We start from the raw sequence: 19225 nt of genomic DNA on the forward strand, positions 1-19225 counted from the left end.
CACCGCAATCGTACAACGCATGCATCTTGTTCGCCGGAGCGTGCGGCTATACTGGGATCATCAAGCAACTCACACCCGCAAGCCTGAGAGGTTGTACGAAGCCTTGTACGAATCCCTCTTGGCTGAGCCTGAAGGCCTGACGACACATCTATGCTGACTACCAAAATAGAGGTAGATCGTCGCCATGCAAGAGAGACGAAGTAGCTGGGAAGGGGGAATTAATAATGAGCTACCTAGATTACTCGAGGACGAAGCCCCTGATTGCCTTGTACAGTTTGATCCTAGAGGCTGAGCGAAGGCTGCTTTAACCTGCGCTTTGACCGAGCCTCTACCTGAGCTACAACCGGAGCCTAATCCAGCTCCTCAGAGATTGGCCAAGTCTGCTTCTCACGACAGGGCATGCAGCGGTTGTTGAAACTGCCCCGTGACCGACATCTTGCAACTTCTCCGACTGTCGATCATGGATCCGAGGCGCTAAAATAGAAATCCGAGGCGGAAAGGCTGCCCTGATTCGCCATCTCCGCGACAAGCATGCTATCGTTGTCGACCTGGAATTACGCGGAAACAAGGCAACATGGTGAAATCCGGTCCCAAAGTCACCTAGACTATACGCGTACACTCTTAACGGGCGCCGAAGATCCAGATTGTTGGGCCATCAACGGTGCCGGAGACCTCAGCAGCGACGGTGACGAGAATGATAACATTTATGATGAAGGAAGTGAGGGAGCAGAACAATCGCATAGTAGCCGACCACTTTCAAGCCCACTTCCAGAAGAGCACCCGGCGGAAATACCTCCTGTCTCGCAACCACTCCAATCTACGCACGACGATGACGGACCACATATTTCGTGAACACTACGATGGACGCTATGTATTCCTTCCACAACCACCTGAGGGGTTTCCCCAACCGCTCCACGCTACTACTTGGTTGAGACATTGACGGTGCTCAGGTGTTAAATAGAGACGGACGCGAAGAGGCTCGGCAGAAAATAAACTCCTATCAAACGCTAAGACCTCAAAGGCAATTGTACATGTATCTGATTGAAGCCGGTCTATAGCCTGACTGTCTACTGGTAGAACACTCGACTCCATTTTTCGACTGGAAATGCATAAAGTCTTGATTGAACAAGCTGGAGAGTCGGTAGGATCAATCCTGCCACCGAATCTGTATTGTTGGACGGTGATACAAGACTTTGCTCGCTGTTTACCTGGGGTGTGCAACTTTACTAGGTCTGATCGTTAAGGGTCGATCTACAGTGATAAACTTCTTAGGGCTAACCTCATACGAGCCTGAGCTTGGTAAGGTGTTGCGGCTAATGAACTGCGGTAGTCAGCACTTGAAGAGGACTGTGAAGAAGAGCTGGGAGCAAGAAGGGCTGAAATCAATATCCGCCACCTCATGCTCAAGGTCAAAGATAGTCGCGAGAGCTCCGAGAAAATGGTTCAAGACATCGAGCAGGCAGAAGGTCTCGCAGCAGAACTGGACAAGGGGCAGGAAGGAAAGCAACCAACATAGGAAAAGACACCAGTACAGGTTAGAAAGCTAATAGGGAAAGGAGTCAGGCGAGGGTAAGGAAAATCCACGAGAAAAGGCACCAATAAGACTACCCTTTAAAGCTACCTAGACTTGATACGATACCATTTACTCGTATTTACTTTAGATTAGTGAAAGAAACTCTAGATCTAGCCTAAATAGCCCTAGTTGTAAAGTCCCAAATACGTCATTTTTTTTTCAGTATATTAATTGAACCACTCAAAATTTTCCCGAAATGTCCATGCAGGACCGTTTGAGACGGTCTAAATGCCTCTATGGCGCAGTGGTAACGCGTCGCACTTGTACCACTAGAAAAGACATACTTTTCTCAATGCTTAAAATGCGAAGATCACAAGTTCAATTCTTGTTGGAGGCAATCTCTTTTTGCGTTGGGACTCTGAAGAGGTCTATATGTTTTTTCTAGTTTGAGACTTCCAATTCGGTGCTGAGATCGGCTAGGAAGCTACTTCAAGCGGTCCGTAGACGTGGATCCAGTATTCCAAGAGCTCGTAGAGAGCAGTAGTGGTGGAAGCGGAAATGTCAAGCTGTTTCTGCATCCATTTCCACGTCTATAATTGCCTTAAAACGCCTCATGTCGGACAATTGTTCCAGCACATAACGCAACAGCGTCCGCAATGCTGTACTTTTCGAAGACAAGCCTTCTAATTAAGCCATCTAAGATCTATAAAAGAGCGTACAGGCCTGGAGCATCATTACTATTCTACTGACGAAGACACTCGTGAAGGACGTCACGCTACGTAAGTGGTCAGACACTCAGGTATCGAATTCGGACGGTGAGGCGAAGAGGTCTGCGAAACCGGGGGAAATTTCCAAGCTCGCCGACACCGTACTCGTCGACCCAAATCAGTCCCTGTAAACGTCAATAATGCCATCGAAGGCTTGTTCATATCCTTCCATACGTGCTCGAACACTAACTACTTCAGCAATCTCCTTACGTTAGGTAGTGTTCCGCACTCCAGGTCGCCCACTATGTACAATGAAGTAATAAATTGTGACGTTCACCCCGATGCCCCCGAGAGCTGGAAATGATGATAAATGATAAGCATCTGAAGACCACAGATTGTGGAGACGGGTTCTTCGATGGAAGTCAATTGCCGAAAACCCTTGCCCCGATTATCAATTGTATTTTTTGCCTTGCCTGCAGGCAGGGGCTCTTTTTGTACGAGCCTACATCGGTGACGGCAGGTGGATAGTATGTACGAAGCTGCCCAACCACTTATCTACAGTTCATTAGTCTGTTTGCATCCCTTGGATCCTTTATATGTTCATTTGATCCTTGGATGCCATGGCTGCTAGAATATCGTTCAATACTTCTACACAGGGTAGAGTCGTGACGTGATCGCCTGGGTGACGATTTGTATACGAGTACGAGGAAGGGTTTTTTTGATCATGATGGCGTTTCGACCCGAATTGGAGAAGGAAGTGGGGGCGCAACTCCCACATCTTCAGCCGACTACGAGATCACAACCACGCACAGTGGAAGACAGTGGTGAGAAACAAAGTCCTCTAGATGCATCATCATCAAATACCTTGACGCCGATGGTCACGAACCGCACTCAGCAACACAGTGGCCTTTCAAGCCTCCGCCCCACGAGGTCATACACTGATGGACACGGCTATTTCAGCGAGCCGGACGCAGAAGGCGAAGATGGCACGGATGGACCGCAGGATGTCGAACAGCAGGACGTCGAACTTCGGGAGAAAGGATTCGAAGTCGCCTGGGATGGCGCCGACGATCCCATGAACCCCAAGAATCTCAAGCCGGGGAGGAAGTGGATGATTGTAATTGTCCTGGCTTTTGGCGCACTGTGTGTCACGTGCACATCGTCGTTGTATACCATTACTTATGGTGAGTGAGGAGCAATGGGGAATCTATCGAGTGCACGTACTGACGGTGCTGCGTCAACAGGACAAATGAACGCTGAATTTGGGACGACACGGTTCCAGGCGACGATTGGGCTGGCGACATTCGTCTTTGGCCTTGGGATCGGCCCGATGTTGTTGGGCCCTCTGTCCGAGTTTTATGGTCGACGGCCCATCTACATCGTTGCGTACGTCTTCTTCACCACCTGGCTCATTCCGTGTGCCGTCGCAAAGAATCTCGCGACCATGTTGGTTGCTCGATTTTTCGATGGTCTCGCGGGCAGTGCGTTCTTGTCAGTCGCCGGAGGGACCGTCGGTGACATGTTTAATCATGATCAACTTCAGGCGCCGATGATGATATACTCTGCGGCTCCGTTTCTAGGTCCGAGGTGAGTTGTGGAAATCCCTTCGAATGACAAGATATCTGGTTCTAACTGGTCATCAGCATCGGACCGATCATAGGTGGCTTTATCAACCAATATGCCTCCTGGCGTTGGTCATATTATGTCCTCCTCATCTGGTCGGGCGTAATGCTGTTGTGCATGATCTTCCTGATCCCCGAGACATACATGCCTGTGGTGTTGAGGAACAAGGCAAGGCTGATGAGGAAAGAAACGGGTGAACCCAGATGGAAAGCACCCATGGAAATCCGTGAACGGTCGGTCACGATGACTGTGCTCAGATCTCTTTACCGGCCATTTTTGTTGCTATTCCTGGACCCGATGTGTTTCAACTTGTGTTTGTTTTCCTCGATCCTACTCGGCATACTTTACCTGTTTTTCGGGGCCTTTAACCTTGTCTTCACAGAGATTTATGGTTTCGATTTACATCAAGTTGGTCTATCGTTTGTTGGACTCCTTATCGGGATGATACTGGGGATCAGCTCCGACCCACTATGGCAGCGAAATTATCTTCGACTGGTCCGGAACAACGAAATCAAGACTGGAGAACTCAAGTCTGAGCCCGAGTTCCGACTTGCGCCCGCCGTCGTGGGAGCTCCGTTTTGCGTCGTGGGCCTCTTCTTATTTGCCTGGACGATCTATCCCTCGGTACATTGGATTGTACCTGAGATCGCCATTGGGCTATTTGGGTTTGGACTCATCCTCGTCTTTTCCGGAGTGTTTACATTTCTGGTGGAGGCGTACCCATTGTATGCAGCGAGTGCATTGTCAGCCAACTCGTTTGCGCGGTCCAGTTTCGCGGGAGCTTTCCCTCTTTTTGGGGTTCAGATGTATCGGAAATTGGACTTCCACTGGGCCACCACGCTTTTGGCCTTTTTGTGTCTCGTGATGGCGCCTTTCCCGTATATATTCTTCATTTATGGCAAGCGATTGAGGGCCAGGAGTCGGTTCAGCACTGCCAAAGGGTGAAAGCATATAAGGGGGTTTGGAAACTGGCCGGTTCTAGCCAAGTTGTCCCTATGTACCTTTGAGTCTCCATGATGCAGGCAGATCGGAAGGAGGAGATCTACTGGTCAGGCGTGGGGGGCAATGTCAGGATCTTATGCCTCGGGAACCATCACGTCATGGATATGGGACATGCATGCCAAAGGAGTCGAAGATCCTCAAGATCACCAGTCATGAGGCATTGCTTGGAGGCGCACCACCGAGGCTGAAAGTTTGGACAGGGGAACCGTCTTTGGGAACTAAAATGTCAAGTGAGAAGGCAAAGGAAAAGTACTTGGCTTGATGTTTCCTGTCCTACTTCGCATGAAGGGCTTACGGCATCCGACAGGGGAGCACGTGGTGCTATTTTAAATGAAACAGCCTCCTTTGCCCGGTTGGTCCCAGCAGTAGGAGTATTGTGATTTCTTGTATTGGCATACGGTGAAGCAGTCACCGGCCCGGGCAAGATTGCAATATAGATTTGACAGTCAATGGATTCAGTGGCAGAGTATGACCCGGATCTTGTTATTATTGTTGCACCCGAATCCTGTACAGTACTGTTGAATCCCTTGGACGAGGGACAAATTACCCATGACAACTGCCGAACAGCAGTGCATCTCGTTTCTGGCTCGAGATGTTTTGACATGCGTTAGCAGACGCCGGTCAGTGGTCAGTGGTACTAGACCGCTGTTCTTGACTTAGCTGTTCGGTGGGTTGTGCGTTTTAGATGGCATACATCTGTATGTGCACGACGTACCAATGAGAAGGTTTTGAATAGCACTTACAAGCTGACAGCCTTTGCCGGTGAATTCCGGTCATCTCGGAAGATTGCGGGCAGCCTCATTCGGGAGGGTGCCCGTGGACGTGGAGAATGGAGCCTCGGCAGTGCAGAATTGAGTGATTTGCTGCCTAAAGCCAACGAAATTCAGCTTAGAGCGGTGTAGTGGAAGCGAAGAAGGAAGTTTGGAGGTTGAATTAGCTGGTTGTGCTGCCAGTGACGAGCTTGATCTCCAGAGACAGGCATGGTCCGGATCTGCGAGCGAGTGGGACACGACGGCCCAGGACGGAGTAAGGGGTCAAAGTGCTCATAATATGACAGTTGTCGATGAAAATGAAACCACATCCCCGCCGGAAAATCTGAGTTATGGGGTGCAGAATACGACTTCCTCGGGCGGCTGTTCCTGACTTGTTGGCCAACTTTGCTCGGCCTGTCTAGAGGCTACCAGGCTACCACGTCAGCCACGGGTACCCAGGTAGGTGTGCAGAGATGCTCACAAGTTGAATTTCCCAATTTAGGGGCGCTTGCTACCTAGGTAGTTAAAGCATCAACAGCCCGAGTGCATAAGTGTGGTTGGCGCCCAGCAACCGCTTTGGAGACAAGTGCCCCTCCATCCGGGCTTGGATCAAGAGATTGTGGGGTCAGATGTGCCGCGGTCCAGGCGGAGTTCGTCCCTCGATCGAAGATGCAGTGGCCGAGCCACCGAGCGGGCAGCAGGCGGCGGGCGGTCGCAACAGCACGAGCTACTTAGCTTATGGGCGCTAACAGGGACTGGTTAGGCTGACCCCTTTGGCTCCTTGCTAACTACGAAGTAGAACAATTGACAGCTAGAATCGTAAGTCCCTGTAGCCCTCTTTGTCTCGACGGTAGTCGCTACTGCTCTCCCTCTTACGACATCGCAAACTAGAGCTCAAGGTGGTCCCTGCCATCCCCATCCTCATCACCCAATAATGCCCAACCCTGTGTTGCGCTTCGACCTGCAACTGTGCCTGCCTTTGACTGAGTAGTTTGCATCGCACCTTCCTCGACTAAATTTGCAATTATTACTCACTTGATTTCCATCTTTTGTTTTCCTGTTTTCCCAACTCTCTTTTGTACTCTCTCGTGGCAGAAGGATCCCCCACTGATTCAGTAATCCGCCGAGCATGACCGGCTCTGTCCTCGGCTCCAGTTTGGAACCCGTGACATGACACGACCAGCCTGAACGCCACTTCCACTTGTGACTTCCACTGCTCGGCTCCTTCCCCATCATCGTCAACTTGACCTTCAAGTTCCCTTCCCACCTCGACTCCGCATCCCAAGAGCCTGGCCGGCCTTGCAGCTGCCCGCATTTGCAATCACCAACACCAACACCCAACACCACTCACGTTTATTCTTTCACCAACCTGGGATATGCTTTGTCGACAACGCGTACCTACCTCACGTCCCTCGCAGCTTTTGTGAGCATCGCAAAAGCTCACTTTCTGCCACTCGATTACTATTTGACCCTCTGGTCCGCGTCGAAAATCTCCACTCCAACACATCTCCGTTGATCCCTCCCACCTTGGTGACCTGCAAGCCATTCGCGAATCCAATCAACTCGAACGAGCCAGTTTCTGCGATCCTTGAGTCTTGATAGAAGCATTCTCTCTGCAAAAGCCGCTCCACCTCTGTCACACCAGCATATGTCGCACAACATCCTCCCTCTTATTTGACTGTGCAGCTTGTTTGGTCCAGGACCCATCTATATTTCCACATCCAATCTTGCGCCGCCGTCCTACTCTACCTTCGGGGACACTTACTCTCCACTCGGCTTCCATCTGCCACAATACCCCTCGACCTTTCCTGCTTGCGCAGTGCGAGTGCGAGGTCTCGTCACAGACTACCCTCAGCCTGCGTCTCTACCCCTCAGGGTGTTTGACGTGACTCTGCACGACCAGGGAGACTTCAGCTGTCATTCGACTTGGATGAGCCTACTTTCTATCCTGGTCGCCATCTCAGTCGCCTCAAGAACCTCTTGAATCGGGTGTCACTACTGGCGTTCGTGTGCAAGCCACCTTGCACCCTGCATCGTTGGACAATTCTCTTGATGGTCTGCTTATAACAATATGACGGCCTCAGATGTCGAGGATGGCCACTCTCGTTCGCCCTCCCCCGATGATAGTGGGACCGAAACAATGGCCGACCAGCAAGTCAAACCTCAAAAGCCAAAACAAGCCAATGGTTCCAATGCCAAAGATCCTTCGCGCCCTCGACGAAAGAAGGCTCGTAGAGCTTGCTATGCCTGTCAACGTGCCCATCTGACCTGTGGTATGTAATTCTCCTAATGGGTGGTTTCGTGTTAATCTACTGACCTTCTCCAAAGGCGATGAGAGGCCCTGCCAGAGGTGCATCAAGCGTGGATTGCAGGACGCCTGTCAGGATGGTGTGCGGAAGAAGGCCAAATATCTCCATGACGCTCCCAATGAGGCTCTCATCCCCGTCGTTGGTGGTAATCTCTTTAATTCTTCCGCCGGAAAACGGTCTTCGACCATAACCTCAACCACGAGCGACACGTCGACTACCCCACAACAACAGCAATTCTTTCAACCACAGCAACAGTTCAACAATTTTCAACAATCATCCCAGATGCCTCCGCCCATGCTTCACGAGCGCAGTGTCAGTTCGACGAGCTACGCCCAACAATCGCCGATTAGTACCAATTTCACCAGTGTCGGGTCGCAAGTGCCCCTCCAGAGTCCTGTCGTGGGCCCCGATCAAAATGGTGCAAACAACATGAATTCGGCCGCGTGGTCCGGTGCAATCTTTGACGATCCGGCCATGTTCAACTTTGACATTGCGAGTATGAACTTTGGCAATCATTATGGTGCATTGGAATTCGGCATGCTGGGCCACATGGCGACAAATGCTGGCGAAACTCCTCCTAGTGATACTACGACTCATCGAGGCTCTATGGTGCAGCAGTATCGTATGCCATTAGGAAGCTTCAGTGAGAGCCCGACAGCCCAATTCCAGTATAATGATCCGATGATGACGGATTGGCCCAATGGATCCGACACCTATCCTGGCCACCAAGGTCATCATATGGCACCAAATGCCTTTGCGATAGAAACGGGCGCCGCTCATTGGACCTCCCCAGATACCAATGGCACGCCGACAAATGTGGTCAAGTTCGACGACTCTCCGCTGATGACGAGCAATGGTTTACTCCATGTTCCTCCCATGCCAAACACTCAGTTCAACCCGACATCTGGGCCGGATGGCAATCGCAATCAACAGCCTCCAGGGTTGTCAACTCCTCAATTGAAAGCAAAGTCACAGCTACCAGTCAAGTCCCTGAAAAGACCCAAAGATCCATCGTCGATCTACACCACGGTCACGAGTCCTCACCCTTACACGGCTGGTTTCCATGCCCTTATCGCCTACCTTCAAAAACGCTTTTCCAACCACCCTTCCAAGACGCTCACCATCGCCAAATCACTGGCTTCTTTCAGGCCCTCTTTCATTGCAACGACTAAGACTCTGAACAGGGAGGATCTGATATTCATGGAAAAATGTTTTCAAAGAACCTTGTGGGAATACGAGGGATTTATCGAAGGCGTTGGAACCCCAACCATTGTTGCAAGGAGAACTGGAGAGGTGGCTGCGGTCGGTAAGGAATTCCAAATTCTTACTGGTTGGACGAAAAATGTACTACTTGGTCGCACTCCAAACTTGAACGTCAACAGGGGACATACAGGACAGACGCCCGGCACTGGGTCTGGCACGAATACTGCAAGAGCAACCGGATTCAATACACCAACGCGAGGTGGTCAGGAGGATGAGAACGGTGAAAAACGTCTCCTGCCAGTTTTTCTGGCCGAATTACTGGATGACGATTCAGTGGTACAGTTTTACGAAGATTTTGCACGTTTGGCATTCGGAGACAGTCGTGGTAGCGTGCACGGAAGGGGGAAGCTTCTCAAATATCGGACCAAAGATGATGAGATTTCGCTAAATCTCAATGCCGAGGCTGAGATGCGCAAAGAAGAGGGTTTGCAAAACAACACAGACCCTCGCCGGCGAGACAGCGCTGGAGTTGCTCGAAAACAGAATGACATTAAAAGAGATGGCATTTCCGGCGAAAAGGGAATGCAGAAATTAGGTTCTGCAGATGGGAAGGTGGACTGCACATACTGCTGGACGGTAAAGCGGGATGTTTTCGACATACCCATGCTTATTGTGATGAATGTGAGTACACCTGGGTTTACTGGCCCCAAACTTGTGACATGATTGCTAACACGGTAATAGTTTTTGCCTTGTATATAGGCACCGGGTTGAAGGAAAAGTTTTATGCTTTATGATGACGCCGTGGGCATGGGATAATAACAGTGAGATGTTTGGTTGGTCACGGCGGTCGTCTTTGTTTTGATTTCTTTCGCGCCCCTGTCCTGCCGCTGTGCGGGACACTGTGGGAGAGCACCTTTGAGCCAGCACAGACGCGAAGCGAGGCTTATGCATGACAGGAAAGTTGTAACCTGCGGCAGGGAACTTGACATGTCATTTCCGTCCTTGGCTGAGTACATTGAGACACATATCATATGTATGGAGTGCTAGCCATTCACGCTGGGTAACGAGCTCCTCTTCTCCGACGCCCAGGGCTGGGTGGAGAAGGGTTGAGCTCCCCAGGTCGAAAGTACCAAGAAGAATGATGATTGTCTTGTGCCAATTTGAACTTGAAATGCCTTGATACCTCTTTCTTCCGTCCCGTTCGTCTGTCGTCTACGACCGGGGAAGGACCTATTCAGATATACAGGGGTGACGTCTGACGAGGCACCCTCGTCACCGGTTCATCATTCTAGCGACCAGTGTGACATTAGATCTCAATCCCCCTCCCTTTCGACGTTCAACATGGTAGTTACTGCCCATCTCAACCATTCACCTCTCCTGGTAGGTGTTCTCATGCTCGTCAGCTACGACCCTTGTAAGCGTGCTTCCCTGCTTCGTGTGAGGTCACGTCCGGGGTTGCGCATATTACCCCGATCTGCAAATCTGCATAACCCCGGATTGATACAGAGTCAATCAGGCGGAGCGCCGGATATATCGTTCAGTTGATGGGTCTTGCGGCTCGTGCCCTCACCTAGTCAAATCGACTTACTCCTGTACATACCTAGCTCCTATCCTGAGCTATATTCTGCAGACTACTTTTGACAGAGGGCTTGGTGTAGGGGTGTTTGATTGGATCCTTCTCCGTCAGATAGCCAGGGGATTCAATAATATATCGACTCTATTCAGATATCTATCTATGGATAGCAACTTCCAGACTCTCGGTCTCCCGAAGGAGTAGATGGTCGCTCTTTCCGTGTCGGTTCAGCTGAGCTTCGTCTCCGCCCCCTTCCTGGACTGTCTCCAGCGCTGATGCCGGGGTCAAAGGTACCAGGTAGATACCCTCCGCATGTTGCTGGGGACACACCCATGTCTATGTTTCTGGGCAGCATGTTCAAAAGAAAAAGCACCTGCCTAGCGCTCACTGTATGACCACTGACAGGCCGTAACCCCTCTGCCTTCTGGCTAAGAGTTGATGATTACGATGAAAAAGAGAGCCCCCATGAGGGGACTCGCCGGCAGTCACCCACAGCAACCACAGTCAAGTTCCTCTCCGTCTATTTCGCCAACACCTTCCTCTCCACCTCAGCAGCATCCACACCATCCACCCACGCAAACTCCGCCAACCAGCTGCCCTTCCCCTCCCCGTTCCCACCAGCAGCATCCGTCGTCACCTCGTCCGCAAACACCTTGTATGCATCCCGCTTTAGACTCCGCGCCGCAACCTCACAGTCGATCTTGATGTCCTTGACCAACGCCTCGAGACTCACGTAGTCGTACTCGGGCCGTATGAACCCCAGGATCAACAGGTTCAGCGCCGCGCCGTAGAAGTCGCGCGTGAAGTCGTGCAGGATGTGGATCTCCACGCTCCGCACCGTGTTCTTGTAGTACGGGTTGTATCCGATGCTGAGCACCGACGGGTAGATCTCGACGCTCGAGCTGCGCGTTGATGCCGTGGAATCTGAGGTGCTACCTGTTGTGTCGTTGTTGATGGGTGGCCGGGACAGCCCCACGAATCCGTAGTAGACGCCTGATTGTAAGTCTGGGTATGCTGATAGGCCTTCAGGTGGGATGTTGGCGGTGGGTATTCCTAACTGTGTGAGAGAGAGTGAGAGTACCCTGGTCAGTCTTTGCCATTGGGTTGAGTATGAAGAGTTGAAAGTCATCTAGGCTATCAACGAGCAAAACATGATTTAGAGAGTGAGGAAAGAACGCCAACGAGCTTCGACACAGACACTGTCATGGTGGTTGTTACCAATCACAGAATGGCTGCATCATCTTGCCTCGCAGACTCAGTGTACCCAGACTTTCCCTCTTTGAACACCTCAGCAGAAGTAATCTCAACAGGCCCAAACGTGCTATATGCAAGGCTGGCAGGAAAAATCCAGCAAGCCACAGCAGCACACGATGGTGGTGCGACGAAGAAATCCAAAGCCTCCGAGCCCTCTTCCAACCAAAAGACAAAGCACACACCGGAGCAACGCAACAAGAAACCGCAAAACAGGACTCAAAGACAACAACTCACTCACCTCTTTACTCCCCCGCCCAAATCCCTTGATCACCGGACCCTGCAGTTTGATAGGAAACGGCGCTTCCGGACCACTCTCCGGGCCCGCAAATTGATCGCGCTCACGGTCGCCGCCGTCCTTGACGCTGACATTGGCGGGCGGTTGCGAGTCTGTCGTTTCCGGTGCGGTTGCGCTGGAGGCCATATTCTTTCTTTCTGGGGGGAAACAAAGGGTTTTTTTTGTCGAGGATGGGAAGACAGATTAGAACACCCAGCGAGGATTTATTCCTCCTGTGCTGGGGATTTCGATCGTCGAATGAGACCGCTTGATGTGGTCGCGGCGCCGGGACTCGGAGTGAGTGATGATGGCGAGTCCTCCCCCAACACTTTATGTTTTATTTTTCGATAATGTACAGTAGATAAATAGATAACGAGTCCCCACCGAATTTGTCAGCTTGAGTGATTGTCGTTGAATGTGAGCAGAAATTAAAGTCGGACAGTGATCAGGTAGTATTGCTGTTGCTCGTATACGATGAGATCTCAAGTTTTGTAAAACGAGGTCAGGTACCTAGCACGACATTGTAGTCAAATATATCAGTATCGGAGTTTGGTCGTTTCGCAATGAATCATAATTCATTCGATCGGATTCTACGCCAATCGGATTGACGGAACCAGGGCGGAGCTTTCCGAGTCCGAGCCTTGTGCCTCATTAAGAATCGCAACTTTAAGATTGCATTGATATATAGGTGGGTATGTAATCATGAATATCTCGGACTTGGATAATCTCCAACACCTATGAATTGGTCTAAAAATGTCGTCCTCGAAAAGATCGACCTTTCTGATTTGTATAATACACTCAAGGTCATCTACCCTGCATACCCTCTCACCAAGCCTCCCTCGTTATATATAAATATAGTCTACACACTCGCCGAATACCCAACACTCGGTAAGTGGCCAGAAGCACGTCTCTTCTCGACCCATTTCCTAATTTCATCGACCCAGAAGACGGTACTGGTTATGCACACGAGACCTACTAGATCCCAAAACCCCACGGCCTCGGTCTGGAAAACCCTTTGTAAAAATGGGAGATAAATGACACACAATTGACCCGCCAAACTCCCTGCTACCGCATAGTTGAACATTTTGTTTCCAAAGAGCTTGATCTCACCAAACAAGACTGATTTAGCTTCTGAGCGGCAGGTTAAAGCATTGAACATATCGAAAAGGACAAAGGTGGTGAACGTCATGGTCGTATCCCGTTTGGTGACAACTCGCCTTCGCAGTGGAATGTTGTCTGGAGTCGCCGGCGAAGATGGGTCATCCTCGTCAACCATCTCCCTAATGTAGATGGTCAGAGTACCCATCATGATAATCAGAGCCGAGGTCAAGACGCGACGGATCAGGCGTCTGGTGAGTACATTTGCATTTCTTGGTCTTGGTGGTTGATTCATGACTCGGGGATCAACAGGTTCAACCCCGAGAGATTGTGCGGGTGGACCATCCATCAAGATATCTTGGTCATGTTAGCATGTCGAACGATCGTAGAGTAGGTCTCAAACTTACTAATCCAAAGAATCTGCATGGCGTTAAGCGGATTCTTGAACCCAAACATGGTACTCAACAAGACCAACGTCAATGCTGCAACACTCGTACTCAATTGAAACGTGATGAAGTTCTGGATATTGTAAAATATCCCTTTGCCCTGCTCGATGGCTCGAAGGATGGTGGAGAAGTCATCGTCGGTGAGGATCATGTCAGCGGCTTCTTTGGCGACGTCGGTCCCCAGTAATCCCATAGCGATGCCTATATCGGCCTTTTTGAGAGCAGGAGCATCATTGACACCGTCTCCCGTCATTGCGACCACGTCCCCACGTGCTTGTAGTGCACGGATGATCTTCATCTTGTGGTCGGGGCTGGTCCGGGCAAAGATATTGGTTCTGACAATGGCTTCGGATAACTCATGCTCAGACATGCGATCCAGTTCGTCACCACGAAAAACCGAACGAGATGCCGAGGATGCAGGGTTGACTGGCATACCGAGTTTCTTCGCAATGGCCATAGCCGTGGTCTCTGCGTCGCCAGTGATCATGATGACTTTGACACCCCCATTCATCAGTCTTTTGATCGACCTGTGAACATCTTTTCTTGGAGGGTCATTCATCCCCACCAGTCCAGCAAAGCACAACCCAGTATAAGGATCGACCTCGTTGGATTTCTTCTCCCCCAATGGAGTCGAACTGCGGCTGTTTTGACGTTGTTTGTTTCTGACAGTGCCACTGGCAAATCCAATCACTCGAAGGCCTTCTTCGGCCATGGATTTTGCAGCCGCATGGGCTTCCTGGCGCCTCTTCTCATCAATAATGAACTCTTGGCCGTCTTTGGTGAGGTAGGTATCACAACGACTCAAGATTTGTTCCAACGCGCCCTTGATGTAGGCAGATTCCGAACCCAGGCCTTGATTGTTGGTCATCTCTCCCAGGGCACTAGCAAGCACGACACCCATCCATTTCCGTTCCGAGCTGAATGGAGTCTCACTCGTCCTGTGTCCGACTTGCTCTCGTAGATCATCTTCCCCAAATGCATCCAAAAGATCAAGCATTGCGATGTCGGTGGGCTGCCCCAACCACCTGCTTTTGGTACTCGTCGCGGACAGATCTCTGGTAGAGGAAAGTACAGCGGCAGAGGCTGCGGTAGCAGTGGTGCCCAAGCTTGATTGGGCGAGACGTCCATTGTTAGCAATGTTGCCAATGCGAAAGACCGCCCTCATGGCAGTGGTCGGCTGCGCCGAGGTGTCAATATTGAACGGTTGATCAACATCGAAATGCCAGACCTTGGTAACTGTCATGTGATTCATGGTCAAGGTTCCCGTTTTGTCACTACAGACCACGTTGACGGATCCCAAAGTTTCCACACTGGGCAGTTTTCGAACAATGGCGCCTCTTTTGGCCATGCGCAATACACCCAAGGCCAAGGTCACAGTGACAATGATCGGCAGGCCTTCCGGAATAGCGGCAACAGCGAGAGACACACCAATGGTGAAGAGATCTAGAGGTTTCTTGCCCTGAATCAGGCCAATAATCATGATGATCCCGATGACTACGAAAGACATATAGCTCAACTGCTTTCCGAGTAGATCCATCGAGTGCTGTAGCGGTGTCCTCGGTGCCTCGATTTCCTGGAGTGATAGAGAGATGGTGCCAAATTCCGTATTCCCACCTGTTGCAATGACGATTCCCTCTCCATGCCCCGAGCGGACCAAAGTGCCCATAAAGGCGATGTTGTGTTGTTCGTTGAGACGGACATCTGCACCCACTGTGCCGGCTGCATTATACGGCTCTGGAGTTCCGTGGCGATGCTCCAACTTCTTTGGAGCTCTGTCGAGGGCGGCCGCATGTTTCTCGACCGGCTCGTTCTCTCCGGTCAGATTCGACTCGTCAATGGTGAGTTCCGTTGATCGAGTGATGCGGATATCTGCCGGGACACGGTCGCCGGTTGCAAAGATGACGAGATCCCCCGCCACGAGTTGGGATGCGGGAATTGTAGAGGATAATTTCTCTTCAGGGGTAACTGCAGAGCCATTGGCAAGAGGCTCCATTTCGATGGAATCGGTGGTAGCGCCATGGCTTCTCGCATGATGCCGTGGGGGAGTAGCAGTTCGGCGCACGTGAGCGTAGTGCGGCACGAGACGATTTAGAGCTTCGAGAGATTTTTCGGATCTATATTCCTGCACAAAGCCGACGGAGACAACAATCGTGACTGCGAGAGCTATACTGACCGCATCGTCTCGGTTGCCAATGAAGAGGGAGATGGCAGCAGAGCCCAAGAGTAGAAGGATGAGAGTTTCCTTGAACTGTTTGAGGAACCTTAACCACAGCGGCTCCTCCTCTTCGTGTGGCAATTCGTTGGGGCCATCTTTGACAAGTCTGGCGTGCGCCTCGCTCTGGAAGAGACCATGAGTGATGGAAGTTTGTAGTTCATCTGCGCTCTCTTCGGGAGAGAGCAGGGAGTAAGACGATGTTATCTTGGAAGAGGAGCCGGCGAATCGGGCAGGACTCTGTGGACGGCTTGTAGGTGAAGCGGGCTCGAATTGCGGAAGAGTAGGGACTGATAGGGTTGACATAATTGCATGGCGTTATGTTGATCGCAGGGCCATCGTCGTCGGTCCAAAGTCACGAGCCACACTTACTCTGGGTAAGATCAAGGAGAAGCGGCCAGGTTGTCGAGCCGGATCGTTGCAGGCAGTGGCGGAAAGTGAGATGAGGTGAAAGTAATGCTGAGAGAAGGATACAACTCGGAACTTGCAGAAGCCAGCTGCTGGTGAACCCCTGGCCTGAATGTTGAATGATTATATTAAACTTGCAGCGACACCGACACGACCTGAACAGCAATTACGGTCGCAAAGTGCAACCGTGACCTGCGCTTGCCAGAAAAGTCGATCCCCAATCCGGTCGTCTCAGTTTGTCCGAATCTCCGAACACGGGTAAGGATTATGTTATTCCCGAAGTCATCACGTGACTGAATTGACACTGACTGCCCACTTTGGTCACAACAGCAACTGCCAACTGCACCAACCACCTCTTTTCGGACCTCTGGCCAACACCACCAGCCAACGGCCCTCATTCTTCATTCGCCCTCCCTATATCCTCACCATCACCTCTCTTCAACAATCTCTTCCATCGTCTGTTCTCCTCCAGCTCACCGTAATCACACACCTTTTTCTTACTCGACTTGAGTGGAATCGTCTCCAACGCGCTTTCATTCCCGATACAACGCAGCTGCACCCTCGACGCGTCGTGCTACCCTCGAAATTCTGCTCCACTTGGATGCGCGTCTCCATTCTTTCACAACATGTTTTATTCTGAACAACTCCTGGCAAAGACCGGGCCTCTGGCTCGCGTCTGGCTTGCCTCCAACGTCGAGCGCAAGCTCTCAAAGACCCAGATTCTCCAGTCGGACATCCAAAGCAGCGTCGGCGCGATCGTGGACCAAGGTCATGCTCCGATGGCTTTGCGCTTGAGTGGTCAATTGATGTTGGGTGTCGTGCGCATCTACGGAAGGAAGGCTCGCTATCTGCTTGATGACTGCAACGAAGCCCTCATCAAAATTCGCATGGTCAGTATCAGTCGTCAATTCCAGACCCGTCTTTCGTCTCTAACATCACTTCCAGACATTCAAATCGACTAACAATCATGATTTGCCTGCACATGCTACCACCACCGTTGATCTCAACTTGCCCGAACTACTCACAATTGACGATCTATTCTCGCCCATGGATTTTGCCTATCCCATGACCCAGCAACCCCAGATCACGGTGGACCAGACCCAAGATTTAGAAGACGATTGGACTTCTTCCCTTAATCCTCAACAGAGTAGCACTCAATCCATGCTGATTCCAGGCGAGGAAGACGCGCTGTACAACGAAGATGATTTTACGTTGGACTTTGGGGAACACAACGACATATCCGTCAGCATCAACGTCGGCAGAAATGCTCCCACTCCCAAACCCGATCACGAAGATATTCTTGCTGATGAGGAGCCACTCATTTATGACGATGACGCCATCAGCCTTAACTACGGAGGCGACGATGTTCCCATGATGGACGATCCTCAACTTGGATTGGAGGACGGAGGACTCCCTCCAATTGGAGACGATGAGCCTTTGGCATTTGGTGATGATGAAACTCTACAATTGAGACAGGCTGCAGATCGTGTTAGAGACACGGAGTCACCTCTGTCAGAAGCGGGCTCAGAGTTACTCCGAGACTTGGATCGGACTTTCCAAGCACAAGCCGAAGGTGAAGAGATCGAGGAAGTCGTCGCCCGCCAACCCCAGCGAAGCCGGAAACAGAAACCGTTGGCACCCGACACCGAGACCGTGCTCCACAATAGTCAAATCAGGACCCAAGCCGAAGATCGATCCAAAATTCTCCGTGCTCCCTCTTTCCTACCCAGAGATCCTCTCCTTCTGACTCTGATGAGCATGCAGAAGAATGGTGATTTCGTGCTGAACGCCATGAACGATGGCCGCTCCAAGAACTGGGCCCCTGAGCTTCAGGGTCTCCTCTCGTTTGACACCCTCACCAGATCGGGCGATCGCAAACGAAAGCGGGACAGTGGTATTGGAGGCCTCAGTGAGGATGAACATAGCGAGAAATCTCCTCGACTAGAACGCCCAGATTTCGATGAGGCTGTACAACTCGATGATGCCCAAATGTCTCCTGGCCAACTCATTACACAAGATGAACATCAACCAATTGATAGCGAACTTGGTCCTGCTTTGGAGGACATGGTCCTTGGGGAAGATGACGAAGGCATCTTTGGTGGTGACGACGTCTTTGATGAGACCACCATGCCACTTGTGCACCCAGCAGATAGTGGTCCCGTGTCTCTGGGTACGAAGCATGCCGTTCACCTGCTCAGAGACCGATTGGGAGACGCAGGTGGAGAAAATCCATCATCTCCTGCTAAGAAATCTGTTCTCCTTCAAGAACTTGTACCAGAACAACGGACCAGCAAAGAGGATGCCACCAAGATGTTCTTCGAAGTGTTGGTCCTGGCCACCAAGGATGCTATCAAGGTAGAGCAAGGCGACAAGTCGATCGGTCTGCCCTTGAGGATCCGAGCCAAGAGAGGGCTTTGGGGTTCATGGGCCGAGACCAGCCCTGGTGACGACCCGACATCGCAAAACGCCTCACAGCAAGTTGCCGTAGAGGCTTAGCTGCGCATATGTTCCGTTCGGGCGTTCAAAATTCTCAAGGGTTGATGATCGATGACTGGCACAAAACGAATCTTTTTACTCTTTTTGGCAAGGCGTTTGGGGGTACCTATGCATGAGCCTTCTATCAAACGAGCAATCCGCTCACGATGAGATCAGGCCATGCGTGCTGTAATTTTAGAAATACCCTGAGGGTGGTTGGAGTTGGTTTTCGCACACAACAGCGTGCCTCGGAGCGAGTTAAGGTGTGCATCAGTGGGTGATTGACTCAGAATTGGCAAGCGACAGCAGTGTTGCGGAAAAGAGCAGGTTCTTGGAAACAAGCGTGGAGTTGGATAGCATGGCGATCTTCTTGAAG

At 51.1% G+C, this 19225-nt stretch overlaps 5 protein-coding genes and 1 non-coding gene across 6 annotated transcripts; 4 read left to right on the top strand and 2 right to left on the bottom strand.

The window, feature by feature from the left end:
- The first annotated feature begins 1803 nt into the window (after positions 1-1803).
- On the top strand, positions 1804-1910 carry LTR84_008199. Its single transcript has one exon. It is a non-coding gene; the product is annotated as a tRNA-Thr (tRNA).
- Positions 1911-2947: 1037 nt separating this feature from the next.
- Positions 2948-4788, top strand: LTR84_008200 (uncharacterized protein; the record flags this gene model as incomplete). Its single annotated transcript, XM_064851748.1, has 3 exons — positions 2948-3404; positions 3465-3807; positions 3864-4788. The coding sequence occupies 3 exons, from the start codon at positions 2948-2950 to the stop codon at positions 4786-4788; spliced, it is 1725 nt and encodes a 574-aa protein (XP_064701989.1).
- Positions 4789-7668: 2880 nt separating this feature from the next.
- On the top strand, positions 7669-9832 carry LTR84_008201 (uncharacterized protein; the record flags this gene model as incomplete). Its single annotated transcript, XM_064851749.1, has 2 exons — positions 7669-7870; positions 7926-9832. 2 exons carry the CDS (start codon positions 7669-7671, stop codon positions 9830-9832), a joined length of 2109 nt encoding a protein of 702 aa, XP_064701990.1.
- Positions 9833-11202: 1370 nt separating this feature from the next.
- Positions 11203-12357, bottom strand: FMN1 (riboflavin kinase; the record flags this gene model as incomplete). Its single annotated transcript, XM_064851750.1, has 2 exons — positions 11203-11739; positions 12175-12357. The coding sequence occupies 2 exons, from the start codon at positions 12355-12357 to the stop codon at positions 11203-11205; spliced, it is 720 nt and encodes a 239-aa protein (XP_064701991.1).
- A 712-nt stretch (positions 12358-13069) lies between these two features.
- Positions 13070-16272, bottom strand: LTR84_008203 (uncharacterized protein; the record flags this gene model as incomplete). Its single annotated transcript, XM_064851751.1, has 2 exons — positions 13070-13665; positions 13716-16272. The coding sequence occupies 2 exons, from the start codon at positions 16270-16272 to the stop codon at positions 13070-13072; spliced, it is 3153 nt and encodes a 1050-aa protein (XP_064701992.1).
- Positions 16273-17000: 728 nt separating this feature from the next.
- Positions 17001-18870, top strand: LTR84_008204 (uncharacterized protein; the record flags this gene model as incomplete). The annotated part of the gene is made up of 2 exons (XM_064851752.1): positions 17001-17264; positions 17320-18870. The coding sequence occupies 2 exons, from the start codon at positions 17001-17003 to the stop codon at positions 18868-18870; spliced, it is 1815 nt and encodes a 604-aa protein (XP_064701993.1).
- Positions 18871-19225: the final 355 nt, after the last annotated feature.

The sequence above is a fragment of the Exophiala bonariae genome (genome assembly GCF_035927105.1).
Source record: "Exophiala bonariae strain CCFEE 5792 chromosome Unknown scaffold_30, whole genome shotgun sequence".
NCBI classification, from domain to species: domain Eukaryota; kingdom Fungi; phylum Ascomycota; class Eurotiomycetes; order Chaetothyriales; family Herpotrichiellaceae; genus Exophiala; species Exophiala bonariae.